Below are 19,907 nucleotides of genomic sequence, written 5' to 3'. Positions count from 1 at the left end.
AGAAGAATGTGTATTCTGTTGCTTTGGGATGAAATGTTGTGAATATATCTGTGATGTCCATCTGGTCCAGTGTGTCATTTAAGGCCTTTATTTCCTTGTTGATCTTTTGCTTGGATGATCAGTCCATTTCAGTGAGGGGAGTGTTAAAGTCCCCTACTATTATTGTATTATTGTCGATATGTTTCTTTGATTTTGTTATTAATTGGTTTATATAGTTGGCTGCTCCCATGTTAGGGACATAGATATTTAAAATTGTTAGATCTTCTTGTTGGACAGTTCCTTTGAGTATGATATAGTGTCCTTCCTCATCTCTTATTATAGTCTTTGGCTTAAAATCTAATTGATCTGATATAAGGATTGCCACTCCTGCTTTCTTCTGATGTCCATTAGCATGGTAAATTCTTTTCCACCCCCTCACTTTAAACCTGGAGGTGTCTTCGGGTTTAAGATGAGTTTCTTGTAGGCAACATATAGATGGGTTTTGTTTTTTTGTCCATTCTGATACCCTGTGTCTTTTTTTTTTTTTTTAAAGATTTTATTTATTTATTTGACAGAGAGAAATCACAAGTAAGCAGAGAGGCAGGCAGAGAGAGAGGAGGAAGCAGGCTCCCTGCTGAGCAGAGAGCCCGATGTGGGGCTTGAACCCAGGACCTGGGATCATGACCTGAGCCGAAGGCAGCGGCTTAACCCACTGAGCCACCCAGGCGCCCCTACCCTGTGTCTTTTAATTTGGGCATTTAGCCCATTAACATTCAGGGTAAGTATTGAGAGATATGAACTTAGTGCCATTGTATTGCCTGTAAGGTGACTGTTATTGTATATTGTCTCTGTTTCTTTCTGATCTACTACTTTTAGGGTCTCTCTTTGCTTAGAGGCCCCCTTTCAATATTTCCTGTAGAGCTGGTTTGGTATTTGCAAATTCTTTCAGTTTTTGTTTGTCCTGGAAGCTTTTAATCTCTCCTTCTATTTTCAATGATAGCCTAGCTGGATATAGTATTCTTGGCTGCATGTTTTTCTCGTTTAGTACTCTGAATATATCATGCCAGCTCTTTCTGGCCTGCCAGGTCTCTGTGGATAAGTCTGCTGCCAATCTAATATTTTTACCATTGTACGTTACAGACTTCTTTTCCCGGGCTGCTTTCAGGATCTTCTCTTTGTCACTAAGACTTGTAAATTTTACTATTAGGTGACGGGGTGTGGACCTGTTCTTATTGATTTTGAGGGGGGTTCTCTGAACCTCCTGAATTTTGATGCTTGTTCCCTTTGCCATATTGGGGAAATTCTCTCCAATAATAATCTCCAATATACCTTCTGCTCCCCTCTCTGTTTCCTCTTCTTCTGGAATCCCAGTTATTCTAATGTTGTTTCGTCTTATGGTGTCACTTATCTCTCGAATTCTCCCCTCGTGGTCCAGTAGCTGTTTGTCCCTCTTTTACTCAGCTTCTTTATTCCCTGTCATTTGGTCTTCTATATCGCTAATTCTTTCTTCTGCCTCATTTATCCTAGCCGTCAGAGCCTCCATTTTTGTTTGCACCTCATTAATAGCTTTTTTGATTTCAACTTGGTTAGATTTTAGTTCTTTTATTTCTCCAGAAAGGGTTTTTATATCTACCGAGAGGGTTTCTCTAATATCTTCCATGCCTTTTTCGAGCCCGGCTAGAACCTTGAGAATCGTCATTCTGAACTCTGGATCTGACATATTACCAATGTCTGTATGGATTAGGTCCCTAGCCTTTGGTACTGCCTCTTGTTCTTTTTTTTGTGGTGAATTTTTCCACCTTGTCATTTTGTCCAGATAAGAGTATATGAAGGAGCAAGTAAAATACTAAAAGGGTGGCAACAACCCCAGGAAAATATGCTTTAGCCAAATCAGAAGAGATCCCAAATCATGAGGGGGGAGAAAGGGGATAAGAAGAGGTTCAGAAAGAAAAAAAAAAAAAGAATCAATTAAAAAAAGAAAACCAATAAAGAAAAAATATAAAAAGGAAAAAAATATATATATATTAGATAAACTAGTTAAAAAACGTTAAAAAAGAAAAGGGTGGGGCGCCTGGGTGGCTCAGCGTGTTAGGCCGCTGCCTTCGGCTCAGGTCGTGATCTCAGGGTCCTGGGATCGAGCCCCGCATCGGGCTCTCTGCTCAGAAGCCTGCTTCTTCCTCTCTCTCTGCCTGCCTCTCTGCCTACTTGTGATCTCTCTCTGTCAAATGAATAAATAAAATCTTTAAAAAAAAAAAAGAAAGGGTAAAAGTTAAAAAATTTAGCAGAAGAAGAAAAAAAAATTGAAAAAGAAAAAAAAATTAAATTAACTGCAAGGCTAAAGAATCATGGGGAGAAAGCCATGAGTTCCGTGCTTTGCTTTTTTCTCCTCTGGAATTCCGCCGCTCTCCTTGGTATTGAAACTGCAGTCCTTGGTAGGTGAACTCGGTCCTGGCTGGGTTTCTTGTTGATCTTCTGGGGGAGGGGCCTGTTGTAGTGATTCTCAAGTGTCTTTGCCCCAGGTGGAGTTGCACCGCCCTTACCTGGGGCCGGGCTGAGTAATCCGCTCGGGTTCGCTTTCGGGAGCTTTTGTTCCCTGAGCGCTTTCTGTAGAGTTCCGGAGGGCGGGAATGAAGATGGCAGCCTCTCGGTCTCCGGCCCAGAGGAGCCGAGAGCCCGGGGCCCCACTCCTCAGTGCGCCCTCAGAGAACAGCGCCCAATTACTCCCGTCACCCTGGCCTCCGGCCGTGCTCCAAGCTGACCGAGCCTGCAACTGGTTCAAGGTAACCCCAAGCTTAGAGCTCACTCCTCGGCTCTGTCTCTGTAGCTGGCTTCCCCGTTCTAATACCTGTAAGCTCTGCGACACTCAGACACACCCAATCCTTCTGTGACCCTGCGGGACCTGAGGCCACGCTGACCCTGCGTGGGCTTCACCCCAGTTAAGCCTCTGGAGCGATGTCCCTCAGCGGAACAGACTTTTAAAAGTCCTGCTTTTGTGCTCCGTTGCTCCGCTGCTTGCGGGGAGCCGGCCCCTCCCCCCACGGTCTATCTTCCCGTCGCTTTGGATTCACTTCTCCGCCAGTCCTACCTTTCAGAAAGTGGTTGATTTTCTGTTTCTAGAGTTGCTGTTCTTCTCTTCGATCTCCCATTGGATTTGTAGGTGTTTGCAATCTTTAGATAAGCTATCTAGCTGATCTCCCGCTACCTGAAGTAGTCTCAGCCTGCTACTTCTCCGCCATCTTGACTCCTCCCCGCCTTTCTTTTTCTTGACCGATTTTCCTCTAGTGATTATATTCTTCGTCTTAGAATAGTTACTCATTCCTGTGGTCATACCTGAAAGACTCATTCTTTCACTTTGTCTTTGTCTGCATCTGCATCTGTGCTGCTACACTATAGAAGAAAACATATAACCATGTTTTAGTTTCCCTTTAAATTGATAACTAATAATCTCAAGTGGGCATTTAATGCTACCCATTTATCCTACTATTTTATTCTTTCCCATTCTCTTATATATGTATTTTATACATTTCTTAATATATTTCTTAAATCTTCAGTGCTTTTCCCCATCCTCATTCATATCCTCTGACCTTAGTTAGCCATTTTCCTGAGAAAAGAGAAGCAGTCCAAATAGAACTTCCAAAAGATCCTGTCAACACATCTACTCATGTACTGCCTCTATGCCCCTAATATTCTGCCTACCCTGGATGAACTATATATACTTCAATCTTAAATCAACCCCTCTACATGTGTATTAAATCTCATTCTTCTTTCTCTCCTGCGACTTCTACAATATTTCCTTCTATGTCATTTAAGATGCTCTATTTTCTTGGTTTTTTTTTTACCCTGAAGATTTATTTATTTTAGAGAGAGAGAGAAAGTGCACGCAAGCGAGAATGGGGAGAAGCAGAGAGAGACTCTCACGTGGACTCCCCACTGAGCATAGAGCCCATGCAGGGCTCTATCTCACGACCCTGAGATCATGACCTAAGCTGAAATCAAGGGTCAGATGCTCTACTGTGTGAGCCACCCAGGTGCCTCTCTACTAAAACTACTCTTATAAAGGCCTCCAGTTTTGTGTATTTACTCCACTGAAATTATTGTGACAAATTATCCTAAGACTTAGAGGTGTAACGCGACCGTTTACTTTGCTCAACAATTCTTTGCATCAAGAATTTAGACAGAATGCAGCAGGACAGCTTTTTTCTCTTCCACAATGTCTAGGCCCTTGTCTAGAAGACTCAATAATCTAAGGGCTGAATCATGAAGAATGTTCATGTGCATGTCTAATGGTTGATGCTAGCTTTTAGCTGCGAACCTCAGTTCCTTTCTCTATGGGTTTCACCATTGGTCTCTTCATTTGTGCCAGTTTGGACTTTCTCACAGAATGTTAGCTGCTTTGTAAGGGAGAGTATTCTGAGACTGTTCTGAGATATTAGTGCTATTGCCTTTTATGACTTAGTCTTAGAAGTCACTTTCATAGTGACTTCTATTCATAAAGACGGTCAGAAAGTCATAGGTTCATGGGGAGGATAAATAGGCTCTAACTCTCAATAGGGAGTGATAACCTGAAATATTGCTGTGACTGTTTTGGAAAATACAGTCCTCAACTCATATTGCTAAGTAAATTGTCAATTCCGTTTTATCTAATTTACCTTTCTCATATTTGATAATTTGATAATTCATCACTCCTTCCTTTAGTACTTTTGTATTTTGAATTTCAGGATTTCATACTCTCTATTAATTTTCCTCTTACCCTTTTGGTGCTTTTTAGACTATTTTGGTGGTTCTTCCTCATTTTCTCCAGATCTGGAACTCTTCTCATTTCTGCCTGTACAATCTTGCTTTTGTGATCTCACCCAGTCTCACGGCTTTAAATATTTTGTATGGTGATGACTCGAATTTTAGCTTGAAACTTCCCCTTGAACTCCATACACATACATTCAGTTGCTTAATCAACATCTGCACTTTTTTAGCAAGTCTGAAATTGAATTCTTAATCATCTCTCCCCCATATCTTGCTGAATCTGTTTCCTCCACTCTCTTCTTCATCTTAGAAATCAACTGGCAACTCCATCTTTCGAATTACTTAGTTTTAAACTTTTTTTTTTTAAGATTTTATTTATTTATTTCACAGAGAGAGAGATCACAAGTAGGCAGAGAGGTAGGTACAGAGAGAGAGGGAGAAGCACGTTCCCCGCTGAGCAGAGAGCCCAATGTGGGGCTGGATCCCAGGACCCTGAGATCATGACCCGAGCTGAAGGCAGAGGCATAACCCACTGAACCACCCAGGCGCCCCAGTTCTAAACTTTTTTAATAATAAAAAATTTCTTGGATCATTGCCAGAGCTTTCTAACTAGTTTTCTGCTTCTCACCTTACTGGCTGTTGTTAACCAGAATTTTACTGTTAAAATTTAATTCAAATTAAGTCATTCTCCTATTGAAAACCCTCTAATTGTTTATTATCTCAGTTTAAGTTGTTAAAATGGCCTACAAAATCCACATGGTCTCATCCCTCTAATCTCTCTGATTCCATCTTGTGTTCTCTGCTTTACTTTGCTCCAATCACACTGGCTGCTTTACTGCTCCAGGAACATGCCAGTCATATTTCCTGCCCCAGGGTCTTTGCCCTGCCTGCAGCCTCTTACTCTAAATATCCCCATGTTTCACTTCCTTATCTCTTCATGTTTTTTGCTCATTTGTCAACTTCTCAATGACTTTAAGTGACCACATTGTTTATAAAATTGTATTACCTCTGCCCAAGCACTTCCTGTTTTCTTCCCTGTCTTGCTTTCCTCCGTAAAATTATAATTATTTCCACTTATATTGGGGTTCCTGGATGGCTCACTTGGTTAAGCATCCCACTCTTGATTCAGCTCAGCTCATGATCTTAGGGTCCTGGGAGGGAGCCCCACTTAGGTTCTTCACTTAGTGGGGAGTCTGCTTGAAGATTCTATCTGTCTCTCTCACTTTGCCCCTTCACCTACTACCATGCACTCTCTCTCGCTCTCTCTGTCTCTCTCAATAAATAAATAAATCTTTTTTAAAAAGTTATTATTTCCATTTGTAAATTATTTGATATATATAGAGAGAGAGAAAGAGAGAAAAATGTAAGTCCCATGATAGGGAAAGATTTTTGCCCATTTTATTCACTGTTCACATATATAGTTCCTAGGTGAGTATCTGGGAGGTGATAGGTGTTCAGCAATATTGTTAAATGAATAAATATTTTTCACTTCAGTTTTTCTTACAAGGCTAATTATTATAAGGCACATGTCAGTGAATCAGCAAGATCTGGATCCAGACAGTACTACAGATATGGAAGTTGTTACAAATGCTGAAGAAGAACTTATTAAAGAATGTGAAGAAATGTGGAAAGATATGGAAGAAGTAAGTACCAAGAGGTAAAAGTGATATATATATATATATATATATATATATATATATATATATTAACTACTATAAGATTTAATTCCATTTCATTAATAGACTTAAGAAAAATAATCATGCTGGTTCCTTAAAGCCATATATTATACGATAAATGTTATATATAGCTTTTAGACCTTTAAGCATTTATTTGAGATTCTTTATGCCACAGAATATAGAGCTATAGAAAGAGAAAAAATTATTGACAGTCCCTGCCATATTAGGTTATCTTCTAATAGAGGCAGTAGCCATTGTATTAGAAATATTGTGGTAGAAATGCAAAGACATCTTTAGGTCAAGTAATAAACCTAGATTGAAAGAGTCAAGGATAGCTTTCTAAAAGGAATAATAACTAGGGGTGCCTAAGGTGGCTCAGTTGGTTAAGTGTCCGACTCTTGCTTTCGCCTTGGGTCATGATCTCAGGGTTCTGAGATCGGGCTCTGCATCAGGCTCTGGGTTGCGTGGGAGCCTTAAGATTCTCTCTCCCTCTCCTTCAACCCCTCCCACCACCTCTAAAAATTAAATAAATAAATAAAAAGCAATAGAAACTGAATTCATTTCTAGAGAATAAATAGGAAGTAACCTCTGAGAGAGTTACACAAAGGAGAAGGAACAAAATATATAAACATTGGGAAAGATTAGAGAATTCTAGGTAGAATATTACGACTTAGTAAATTAGAAGAACGATCTGTGGAGTGAGGCTGGAAAAGTAATTAGGAGCAAAAACATGGAGGATTTTGTTGAGTTTATAGTATGGGTAGCTATTAAAAGATTATAAACGTGAAGTGACTTGAGATGCAGTTTGGGAAAAGTACTTGGTGATTTTGAAGAAAATGAAATATAGAGGATGGGGACTGTAGGTCGAAAGAGCATTTACAAGGCTCTAGTACTAGCTCTGATAAGTACTGTAGGGCTAAATCCTATCATTGCAAATGGTAGGTTTCAAGAGTTACTGAGGAGGTAGGACCAAAAGGATTTGGAATTTAATTGTTGTGAAATGGGGGAAAATTACGGTATTTTCAGGTTTCTCATTTGGGCCAACCTTGGTGAGGTTCATTTCCTAAGACAGAATAGAGAAGTAGAGAGAACATGTAATTACGGAGTTTGAGTGAAAATATGAATTAATTTAGAAAAAGTTGTCTTTGAAATTTATGTACATTTTCTGATAAGCCAGAATCATTTCTGGCAAATTGCAGTATATTGGTAAAAGTTTTTTCTACTAGCATAGTGTATGGTTTAGGCCACAGGCTTCACATCCTGTTCTTTGCAGTAAAATTTTATATTAGGGCAGGTTATTGGTTTTCTTTTTTTCCTTTTTTCTTTTTTTTAAATTATTTTTTAATATAAATTATTGGTACTCTCTATGATTAGTGTATTTTCAAGATAATATATATAATTGTTTTTTATTTGTTTTGGTATTTTTTCAGTATAGAAATTGGAATTTAAAGATAATAATTTTTGGAGGGTGCCTGGGTGGTGTAGTCAGTTAAGTCTTTATTTCAGCTCAGGTAGTGATCTCAGGGTTTGGAAATAAAGCTCCATGTTGGGCTCTGAACTTAGCATGTAGTCTGCTTGGGATTCTTTCTCTCTTCTCCTTTGCCCCTCTCCCTGCCCCTGCTTGCTCTCAAATAAATAAATCTTTAAAAAAAGTTTTTTTTTATAAAGAGATAACTGCTACTAGAAATAAACACGAGTAAAATTTAAACTACCCATATTTTCAGTCAGATATAATCACTATTAATGGTTGTGGTTTTTTTTTTTTTAAATGGAATAGAAACAGTATCTCCTGAAGGCTATTTTTTCTAATGATCTTAACTATCTTTTTACCTCTTTTTGTTATTTTTCTACAGTGCTTTCCTTCTTATTCTCTTATTTCCTATTTTTCTATTATCTAACTTCAAATTCACTCTAGCTATTAGTTCGTATTTTCTTTTTCTTTATTTCTTATGCTCATTTTTTTGTTCTATGTAGACTCTAGTATCCCTTTCTACTTTTGATGTATTCACCATGGGACCTGTTTGGGGGCCTTCCTGATACTCTTGCTTAGAAAGTGAGGAATGTAAACTCTTCTCTTACATCAGTTATTTGTATTTATTATTTTAAAAGGAATATTACACTGACTGGTATAAAAGAGGGAAAAGTAATTGTTATATATAAAAGCTTATAGTGTATGACTTGTTTTATTTACTTTTTTTGTTTTGCTTTGCTTTTTGTTTTGTTTTTATTTACTTTTTAAATCAAGTGTCAGAAAAAATTATCACTTGTTGGAACTGAGACACTCACTGATTCAAATGCTCAGGTATGAATCCTTTTTTTTCTTCCTAAAAATAGATAAGTTTAATTCATTTTGTTTTGGATAAGAATATTATTCATCTATATGAATGAAAGTTTGTTGATACCTTTATGCTTAATCACTTGGAAAATTCTCTACTCTTCCTGATTTAAGAGAAATATTCTAAATACTTTTAAAATAAAGTATTATAAATATTTTCTTTATTATCTTTTAATAGTTACACATATGTTTAACTGTTGAGTGAAAAACTGCAATTAAGATACCTTGTTAAAAATTTGAACACCTATTCTACTTTGTCTTGGGTATAATAGCCAGTTTTTTTTTTTTACTGTATGTGTGAAACCTTAACTGATTTTATTATATGCTTAAATAAAGGATTAAGATATCCATTTTAATAATTAAGGACCTATGAAATTGGTTTAGGAATATACCAGTGGATCAGTGCAATGGATTCAGAATTTTAAAAACGACAAAGATGGGGCACCTGGGTGGCTCAGCGGGTTAATCCTCTGCCTTTGGCTCAGGTCATGATCTCAGGGTCCTGGGATCGAGCCCCACATTGTGCTCTCTGCTCAGCGGGGAGCCTGCTTCCCCCTTCTCTCTGCCTGCCTCTGACTACTTATGATCGCTCTCTCTCTCTGTAAAAAAAAAAAAAAAAAAAAAAAAAAAAAAAAAAGACAAAGATGATAGCCAGTTTGTGGGAAAAGGATGAATTAGTTAATAAATGATAGTGGTGCAACTAGTTATCCATTTGGGAGAAAATAAAATTGGACTTCTGTATTTCATTGTAGAAACATATATTCTGGATCGATTGTTATAAAAATCTAACAAGAAAAGTTGGGGGACTATTTGTGCAATCTAAGGATAAGGCAAACTTCTTGGCTAATAGTTGAAACCTAGATATTATAAAAGAAAACCAGATATATTTGTCCATATGAAAAATTAAAAATGTTTTAGTGTTAACTTTAAGAACACAGTCAAATATACAATTGACTCTAAAGAAAGATCTCTAAACTGGTAGTAGCATGTCAGAAGACATAAGAACCAATTGAAGGTACTCCTGAATTCCGAATCACACAGTTTACATTTAAAAACAGGTTCTGTTTGTTACAAGGACAGCAGGTGAGGAAGGTGTATGCTTGTGTCTGCCACCAGCAAGCTCCAGTTGGGGGTTCATGTGCTTCATGGCCTTTTACAGGGCAGAAGACAAGTGAAGTCAGAATCAGGACCAGCAGTCATCAGTTTATGGAGGGAGATTTAATATGGAAACTTTCTTGAGGGCTTTCATTTTTTGTTCTATTTCTTTTCGTTACAACTGGAATCAAGTTTATGTGTAAACTATTGGTGATTTAAGTTTCCTTTGTTTTATTTAGTGTAAAACTGTCTAATTTGAAAAAAAGTAAGTTATGGGCGCCTGGGTGGCTCAGTGGGTTAAGCCGCTGCCTTCAGGTCATGATCTTGGGGTCCTGGGATTGAGTCCCGCATCCGGCTCTCTGCTCAGCAGGGAGCCTGCTTCTTCCTCTCTCTCTCTGCCTGCCTCTCTGCCTACTTGTGATCTCTGTCTGTCAAATAAATAAATAAAATCTTTAAAAAAAAAAAAAGTAAGTTATGAAAAATAAAGATTGAACTCCTGCTCCATAAAAACATAAATTTGATATCATTGGAGCATGAAAAGGAATAATGACCTTGATTGATTATAACAATATGAAAAAATGAAAATCTGTGACATAACAATACTGAATAAAAATGAGAATGAGAGAGAAAAAGAAGGGGAAAAAACTAACTTGTCACTTTTGGAAGTATCTATTATATGAGCTCTTTAAAAATTAGTAATAGAGAATTAAGCCATCTTCTTAAAAAATTTTGCATCTATCAATAAATATAGAGTTCTCTTATACCAGGTAAAACTGAATATTGTATTGGAAACAGCCTTGTATAATAAATAAACTGTTATCTGGTTTTCTTGGGAAATATGGCTTTCATATTGTAGAAACTGAGACCTGCTGAATCAGTATTATTAGTAAGGTGGAGCAGACACTCTGGAACACAGTATGGAGATTCCTCAAGAGGTTGAAAATAGAGCTACCATATGACCCAGCTATTGCACTACTATGTATTTACCCCAGAGATACAAATGTAGTGATCCAAAGGGGCACCTGCATCCCAAGGTTTATAGCAGCAATGTCCACAATAGCCAAACTATGGAAAGAGCCCAGATGTCCATTGACAGATGAATGGATAAAGAAGATGTGATACATATATACAATGGAATACTCAGCCATCAAAAAAAAAAAAAAAAAAAAAAAGAGAGAGATCTTGCCATTTGCAATGACATGGATGGAACTAGAAGGTAATTTGCTAGACAAAATAAGTTAATCAGAGAAAGACAATTATCATATGATCTCACTCTTGTGGAATTTAAGAAATAAAACAGGATTATAGGGAAAAAGAGGAGAAATCAAAGCAATATGATATTGAAGAGGGAGACAAACTCTAAGAGACTCTTAATCATAGGAAACAAATTGAGGGTTGCTGGAGGGGAAGGGGTATGGTGATGGGGTAACTAGGTGATGGATATTAGGGAGGGCACGTGATGTGATGAGCACTGGGTATTATATAAGACCAATGAATGATTGATTTATACCTCTATAACTAATAGTATGTTGTATGTTAATTGAATTAAAATAAAAATCTTCTCAAAGTAAAAAAGTAAAATAAAATAATTGCATAGTTTAAAGAAAAGGAATACCAGGTGGTATAAATAGTAATTGAAGGAGTACATTTTTAAATCCCCCCCCCCACGAAAAAAAAAAGAATCACTAGTGATTGGGCCTGTACATTTCCTGAATGATTTTCATGCAGTGAGCCAAACAAACAACTGGCTTTGGTGGAAGTGCTTATATAGTTGTAAAGAATCCAACCTGAGGTAGTTAATAAGAACATTGTGTAAGGGATCCACAAAATATCTTTTCCTATTGTGTTGAGAGTCCCCAAGATTAACCCCAGTGGTAATTCACAACACTCACGTTAACTCACAGGAGAACTCACAAGGCTCAGTGTATAGTTATATTCATGGATAAGATACATTACATTAAAAGGATGCACACTAAAATCAACAAAGGGAAAAGGACTATAAGGTAAAGTCCAGAGGATATAAGACAAAAGCTTTGAGGAGTCCTCTCTTAGCGGAATCATACAAGATGTTCTTAATTCCCCCAAGGAGTTATAACGGTGTGAAATGTTTTCTACCAGGGAACCTCATTAAGATTCAATGACCAAGGGACGCCTGGGTGGCTCAGTTGGTTAAGCAACTGCCTTCGGCTCAGGTCATGATCCCGGCGCCCTGGGATCGAGTCCCACACATCGGGCTCCTTGCTCAGCGGGGAGCCTGCTTCTCCCTCAGCCTCTGCCTGCCATTCTGTCTGCCTGTGCTCATTCTCTCTCTCTCTGACAAATAAATAAAAAATCTTTAAAAAAAAAAAAAAGATTCAATGACCAAGGTGTTTTGTGGGGACTAGTCACATAGGCACCTGCTGCGTAGCAGTTACAAAATACCAGACTTCCAAAAGGAAAGCAGGTGTTCAGCCTAAGTCATATTCTTTGCAAAAACAGTTAAGTCACAATGAGCCACTCTTAATAAGTTTTGGTGGGAACCGTCTCAAAATACAAGTTCCCAGATGCCAGCCAAGGGCCAACCCTGAAAGCAGGCCTTTAACTAATCTCAGGCTTGCTTGGTTACCTTTTTTGTGTACCTATTAACATTAAAATTTCAGCATTAAAATTCCGTTTTTTTTTTTTAATTTTTTTTATTTTTTTCAGCATAACAGTATTCATTATTTTTGCACCACACCCAGTGCTCCATGCAATCCGTGCCCTCTACAATACCCACCACCTGGTGCCCCCAACCTCCCACCCCCCACCCCTTCAAAATTCTCAGATCGTTTTTCAGAGTCCATAGTCTCTCATGGTTCACCTCCCCTTCCAATTTCCCTCAACTCCCTTCTCCTCTCCATCTCCCCTTGTCCTCCATGCTATTTGTTATGCTCCTAAAATTCCGTTTTTAAAGAAAGAAGTTATTTTAAGTAAGAAAATGGAAGGGATTCTCTGGGGCGCCTGGGTGGCTCAGTCGTTAAGCGTCTGCCTTCGGCTCCGGTCATGATCCCAGGGTCCTGGGATCGAGCCCCACATCGAGCCCCACATCAAGCCCCACATCGGGCTCCCTGCTCCATGGGAAGCCTGCTTCTCCCTCTCCCACTTCCCCTGCTTGCATTCTCTCTCTCGCTCTGTCTCTCTCTGTCAAATAAATAAATAAAAAATCTTTAAAAAAAAAAAAGAAAATGGAAGGGATTCTCAAATTTCATATAAATCACTTTAGAAATACTGCTATTGTTTTTTAGGAAGTATTGTTTATGGCAAGATCAGAAATAATTTGAGTGTTTGCCTTAGTTGGGCTTTGGGAAGGTAAGAACTGTACTTCATCAACATAGTATAAGGTTGAAGTGTATGAAATTACTTGTTTTTTTAAAGATTAAAAATTGAATATTTGTTATTTGATGCATTTCAACCTAATATGTGCAGGAAAAGTGATACCAATTTCTTAAGATAGTTTTGTGTAGTTTACATACTACTTTTTAAGAATTTGTTGTTTCTTGGGACGCCTGGGTGGCTCAGTTGGTTAAGCAGCTGCCTTCGGCTCAGGTCATGATCCCAGCGTCCTGGGATCGAGTCCCACATCGGGCTCCTTGCTTGGCGGGGAGCCTGCTTCTCCCTCTGCCTGCCATTCTGTCTGCCTGTGCTCGCTCTTGCTCTCTGACAAATAAATAAATAAAATCTTTAAAATTCTTTAAAAAAAAAAAAAGAAGTGAAGCAGTCAGGGTGAAGACTTCTATACATTGTCAACATTTACATATTAAAAAAAAGAATTTGTTGTTTCTTAGTTATAATTAGCATTTATAAAATTGCTTTATGGTTCACAACAAACCTTTCACATTCATGTTTAATTACCTATAAGAAAATAATGTTAAAGTCTCCTTTGGTAAAAAATTTAAAAACTGAAAATGCATTTTTATGTAATTACATAAAGCTTTCAAATATCCTAGGTTTTTTGCCTCTTGACTATTCAGTAGTCAGTGTTTTGATACAGAACAAAATCTGTGAATGAACCTGCTTTGTATCATAAAAATTGGTTAAGGGGCACCTAGGTGACTCACTTGATTAAGCATCCATTTGACTCTTGATTTTGGCTCAGGTCATGATCTCAGGGTTGTGTGATTGAGCCCCACATGGGGCTCTGTGCTTAGCCTGGAGTCTGCTTGTCTCTCTCCCTCTGCTCCTCACCCAGCTTGTGCATGCACTCTCTCTCAAATAAATAAATAAATAAATAAATAAATAAAATCTTTTGAAAAATGGCTAAAAAGACAGTATTTGTTCTTTCAGTGTAAATATTACAGTAAAACCCATTGCATTTTTTATCTGACTACCAATAAGAATTATATAGAGGTGATAAAAATGTTCTGAAATTTAACTTTAAGCATACATAGAATTCAATTTAATAATCTAACCAAGCAACAGATTTATCACATAGATTTAGAATTCTTAAAATTTAAGTGCTTGGAGCCACTTACTATCAGAAACATATCATCTTAAACCGTTGTTTGAGATTGGTTTTTAATAAAGGCGATTTAACAAAATTGGTTTTTTAAGTAGCCTTTGGAAACAATCTCATTTTATAATTGTCTCTATGTATGTATTTAAAAAAATTTTTTTTTATTAAGTAATCTCTGCTTAATGTGGAGCTCAAACTCACAACCTGAGATCCATAGTGCATGCTCTACTGCCTGAGCCAGGCAGGTGACCCTCTATGTATGTATGTAAATTTTTTTTAGCAACCTAGCTAAAAGAAGTCGCTATTTTTCCTAAGGTGCATAGAGAAAAAAAGAGTATCTTTAGGGGCCTAGGTGGCTCAGTTGTTAAGTGTCTGCCTTCAGCTCAGGTCATGATCCCAGAGTCTGGGATGGAGCCCCATGTTGGGCTCTGTGCTCAGTGGGAAGCCTCTTTCTTCCTCTCCAACTCACCCTGCTTGTGTTCCCTCTCTAGCTGTGTGTCTCTCTGTCAAATAAATAAATAAAATCTTAAAAAAAAAAAAAAGAATATCTTTAAAGTAAATTTGTCTTTTTTAAAGTAAACACTATCCCCACCGTAGGGTTTGAACTCATGACTCCAAGATCAAGAGTTGCATGCTCTACTGACAGAGCCACCAAGTTTCCCCTAAAGCAAATTTGTCTAAAAACTGTTGGCAAGAAATAACATCTTATGTTTTTGAAGATTTTATTTTTGAGTAATCTTTATACTGAATGTGGGGTTCTAACTCACATTTCTAAGATCAAGAGTCATATCCTCCACTGACTAAGCCAGCCATATCCCCTTATATTTTTAAAGTAATATTTATTTAGGGAATAAAAGAAATATGTTTAGGTCCTTTTATTTTAGGTTGAGTGGTAAAGTAGAACTGATCATTTTTTAAGACTGTTACTGGAATAACAGGCAATTTATGAGCGATAATTAGTAATGGTTTAAAGCAGAATTCTGTTTGGAGTAATAATTTTTTATACTTTGGATGCCTGTTATGTTAGCTGTTTATGTTAGGAACTTGAGATAAAGTTTTAAGATGTCTACACTTTCATCTGTGAATATCTAAAATATTTTGTAAAAAATGACTGTTTTATACTTTCTTTTTTTTTTATAGCCGTCATTATTAATTATGCAAGCGAAATGTTTGACTGCTGAACTCAGTCAATGGCAGAAAGAAAGCCCTGAAAGTAAGGTTCTTATTTTTAGATTTATATTTTTGTAAGGAAATTAGTGGCAAATTAATTTAATGATTAGAAGAATTATAAGATCCATTTCACCTTGTTGAAATTGCCTAAATTTTTCTTTCATTTATATGTTATTTTGTGCTTATTTTATTATTATAGAGGAATATGTTTGTGTGACATTATAATAATCTTGAATTATAGGAACTTATTATAACCATCATTTGATCCTTAACAGACACTAACTTACCTGCTCAGTAGAAACTATAAATTGTGTCTTAATAAATGAAACTTACTTAGTAGAGGGCACCTGGGTGGCTCAGTCACCTGAGGTTATGACCTCAGAGTCCTGGGACTGAGCCCTGAATTGGCTTCCTGCTCAGCGGGAGAGTCTGCTTTTCCCTCTCCCTCTGCCTCTTACCCCATCTTGTGCTCTTTCCCTCTCTCCCTCTCAAATAAATAAATACAATCTTTAAAAAAAGAAAAACTTACCTAGTAGAAAAGTTATTTTATATACTTATTTACATAGGGACCAGACCACATAGATTGTATGTTGCCTCTTGACTTATCCAACAGGGGCCAGCTATATATTTGCCATTTTTCAAGAAATAGAAAATGGCTTTATTTATTAATTATTACTATTATTTTAAGATTTTATTTATTTATTTGACAGACAGAGATCACGAGTAGGCAGAGAGGCAGACAGAGAGAGAGGAGGAAGCACCTCCCCACTGAGCTGAGAGCCTGATGTGGGGCTTGATCCCAGGACCCTGGGGATCACAACCTGAGCCGAAGGCAGAGGCTTTAACCCACTGAGCCACCCAGGTGCCCCTAGAAAATTGCTTTAAAATCTGCAATTAAAATACCCAGCTAGGAGATATTTTTCTATTATGAAAGCTTATTTGTCTGTGCCACCTATATGTGTATATTTGGTATTTTACATGGACTGTACCTCTTTCTTTTAACATCTCTGTTCTCCTTTCTCCGGCCCATTTTCCTCCTTTCCTTGAGCTCCCCCAGTTCTCATTTTAGTCCCCTTTGTAGGTTTATTGTTCTCTAATCCCAGTTGTTGGGATTCTTCTGTTCATTCTCTTTCTAGACAATTTCATCTGCATTCTTGATTTTAACTACTTACTATATTCATCCCCACCACTGTTTCACATCTTCACTACCACATGGTAGTTTTTAAAATTTTAGCATTTCTGGTATATAGACAGTTGTTACTTTAATTTACATTAAACTATAGATCCTGTTTCCTCCTCAGGATTATATTTAGCATCTCAAAGACTGCTCATACTATGCTGTTAAATTTGCTGTTCTCTAGAGGACTGTGCCCAGCAATTTTCGCTTACTACTCTATATGCTATTCCAGCATTATATTTCCTCCTTTTGTTTTTATATGTTTTATCTGCATTAACAACTTCTGTATCGGTTTGCTAGGCCTGCCATAACAAAGTACGATGGACTTGGATTGCTTAAATAACAGAAATTAATTTTTTTCTTAATTCTGGAGGCTGGAAATTCAAGACCAAGGTGTTTGCAAAGTTGGTTTCTTCAGAAGCCTCTCTTTTTGCCTTATAGCTTGCCATCTTCTCCCTTGGTCTTCACATAGTCACCTGTCTGTGTACTAATCTTTTTTTAATTTAAAAAAAAATTTTTTTTTTTAAAGATTTTTATTTATTTATTTATTTGACAGAGTTCACAAGTACGCAGAGAGGCAGGCAGAGAGAGAGAGAGGGAAGCAGGCTCCCTGCTGAGCAGAGAGCCCGATGCGGGACTCGATCCCAGGAACCTGAGATCATGACCTGAGCCTAAGGCAGCGGCTTAACCCACTGAGCCACCCAGGCACCCTAAAAAATTTTTTTAATTTTAATTTTTATTAATTATTTTTATTAACATATAATGAATCATCAGGCTTACACACTTCACAGCACTCACCATAGCACATACCCTCCCCATTGCCCATAACCCAACCACCCTCACCCTTTCCTTCCTTCCCCCAGCAACCTTCTGTTTATTTTGTAAGATTAAGAGTCTCTTATGGTTTGTCTCCCTCCCGATCCAATCTTTTTTCATTTTTTCCTTCCCTACCCCCCAAACCTCCTGCCCTGCCTCTCAAATTCCTCATATTAGAGAGAACATATGATAATTATCTTTCTCTGATTGACTTATTCCGCTCAGCATCATACCCTCTAGTTCCATCCACGTCGTTACAAATGGCAAGATTTCATTTCTTTTGATGGCTGTGTAATATTCCATTGTATATATATACCACATCTGTTGGTGGACATCTAGCTTCTTATACTAATCTTTTTGTATGAAGCTGCCAGTCATAATGGAGTAGTAGGGCCCATCCTAATGACCTCATTTTAACTTAGTCACATCTTTAAAGACCCAGCTCCAAATATATGCACATTCTGAGGTGCTAGGGATTAGAACTTCAAAATATGAATTTGGGTGGATAGGAGGACACAATTTTCATGACTGCTTCCAAATCTGTTTTTATAAGCCAGACTTTCTGCAATGTCATTCTTAGATATCTTTCTACTTTCCAGACATCTTTTCCAAAATATTCTACACATGCCTCAGATTTATAAATTGATCTCCATTCTCTGATCTATTGAATGGGATCTGTTTAATTCAACCATAAATTTAAGAGTCCTTCTGGATTCTTCCTTTTTCATGTATTACATATAGCCAGTCATTAAATATTAACCCCTATTGCCACACATTTACTCTAGGTCTTCATCACCAATCCACTAGTTTGTTATAATAGACTTTTACTTCTTGTTCAAGATTATGTTTTATTAAATAGAAATTTTCAAACTTGAAAGTTAAAGGTCCACCTTCATTTTTTTGCATGTGTATTATCTAGTTTTCCCATTACTATTTGCTAAGAAAATTGTTCTTTTCCAGATAGAGTTGTCTTGGCATCCTTGTCAAAAATCATTTGACTATGTAGTGAGGATTTATTTCTGGATTCTCTGTTCTCTTCTATTGGTCTATATGTCTGTCTCTGTTGCCAGTAGCACACTTGTTTGATTATTATAGACTTATAGTAAATTTTGAAATTAGCAAATGTGAGACCACCAACTTTGTTCTTCTATTTGAAGATTATTTTGGCTATTTGGGGTCTTTTGATATTCCATGTGAATTTTAGGGTGAATTTTTCTGTTTTCTACAAAAATGTTATTGGGATTTTGATAAGGATTGCATTGAAGCTGTTGGTCAATGTAGGTAGTATTGGTGTCTAATAATATTAAGTCTTCTAGTCCTTGAACATGGGATGTTTCTTTTTGTTTCTATCTTTGATTTCTTTTAGCCACGTTTTGTAGTTTTCAGCATACAAGTCTTTTGCTTCCTAGGTTAAATTTATTCTGAAGTATTTTATTCTTTTTGATGCTATGTATCAGGGAATTTTAAATTTTTATTTTTCTTATATAATCATCCCTTATATACACATTTTGTACTGGTAAAACCAAACACACAGGCTGGCCTATGGGCCAAATACACATTTTGCTCTGGGCTGCCAGTCCCACAGACTGCCACACTGGAAGATTTAAAATAACTTTATAGTCTTAGAAGCTGCTGTATTGTGTGGGCTGAAATGATTATATGAATCAATACTGAAGTGCTACTCATGACCACACTGACCAAAACGAAGATTATTAACTTTATGTTCTTAGAATCCTTCTCATTGCATTTGTTGAAATGATTTGGTAGCATCCTGAGGCTGCCGATATACAGGGCCTATGAAGCACTTGTGGGAAGCTCTCTCCTGTCAGAAGACCCTTTAGAAATAGCATATAGATTAGAAAATTTTCAGTAACATATTATTTGAGAAATTTTAATTAGTACTTTATTAAAGGTAAACTTAAAGTACAAAGGTTGAACTTTTCTAAGTATAAGGATTTAATTTTGCTATACAAAATTAAACTAAAACTTTATACTCATAAATTGGCAAAAATTTAGGAGAGTTTGTATCTTTTGCTGTTTCTTATTGCTAGTAGAAATTCTTTAGAAAAGAATCTGGCATCCTATATTAAAATAAAAAATACACATTTCCTTCTATGAAATTCCATTTCTGGGAATTTATCCAAAAGAAATAAAAGCACTAGTACATAAAGACATAAATTAAAAAACGCTTGTGGCATCATTGTTTTTTTGTGGCTAAAAGTTAAGTACAAAGTTAATGTTCAGTCAGTACTGTTATCAGTCAATACACTATGGTACATTTATCCTGTGGAATAATTTGAAGTGATTTAAAATTATGAATTAGATTTACACCAGATAAATAGAAAGGATTTCCATGGGGATTTTGTTGAGGAAAAATAAGAAGAATGTATATGATACTCCATTCTTGTAAAACCAGCAATAGCAAAATGAATAACCCTTGCATGTATA

The 19,907-nt window shown here is 36.9% G+C and overlaps 1 protein-coding gene across 4 annotated transcripts in view; it reads left to right on the top strand.

Annotated features, from left to right (window-relative positions):
- The window catches only part of CENPK (centromere protein K), a 50,530-nt gene that overhangs the window by 10,286 nt on the left and 20,337 nt on the right, over window positions 1-19,907 (top strand). For all 4 annotated transcript variants that reach the window (XR_007127418.1, XM_047729755.1, XM_047729753.1 and 1 more), the window contains 3 exons: window positions 6,214-6,362; window positions 8,641-8,697; window positions 15,437-15,509. Coding sequence is in view for 3 of the 4 variants with exons in the window: in XM_047729755.1 (XP_047585711.1) it covers window positions 6,246-6,362; window positions 8,641-8,697; window positions 15,437-15,509 (247 nt within the window). In the remaining variant the exon portion in view is untranslated. The remainder of the gene's footprint in view (window positions 1-6,213; window positions 6,363-8,640; window positions 8,698-15,436; window positions 15,510-19,907) is intronic.

The sequence above is a fragment of the Lutra lutra genome, chromosome 5 (genome assembly GCF_902655055.1).
Source record: "Lutra lutra chromosome 5, mLutLut1.2, whole genome shotgun sequence".
Taxonomy (NCBI): Eukaryota; Metazoa; Chordata; class Mammalia; order Carnivora; family Mustelidae; genus Lutra; species Lutra lutra.
This window is presented reverse-complemented; position numbering and strand designations above follow the sequence as displayed.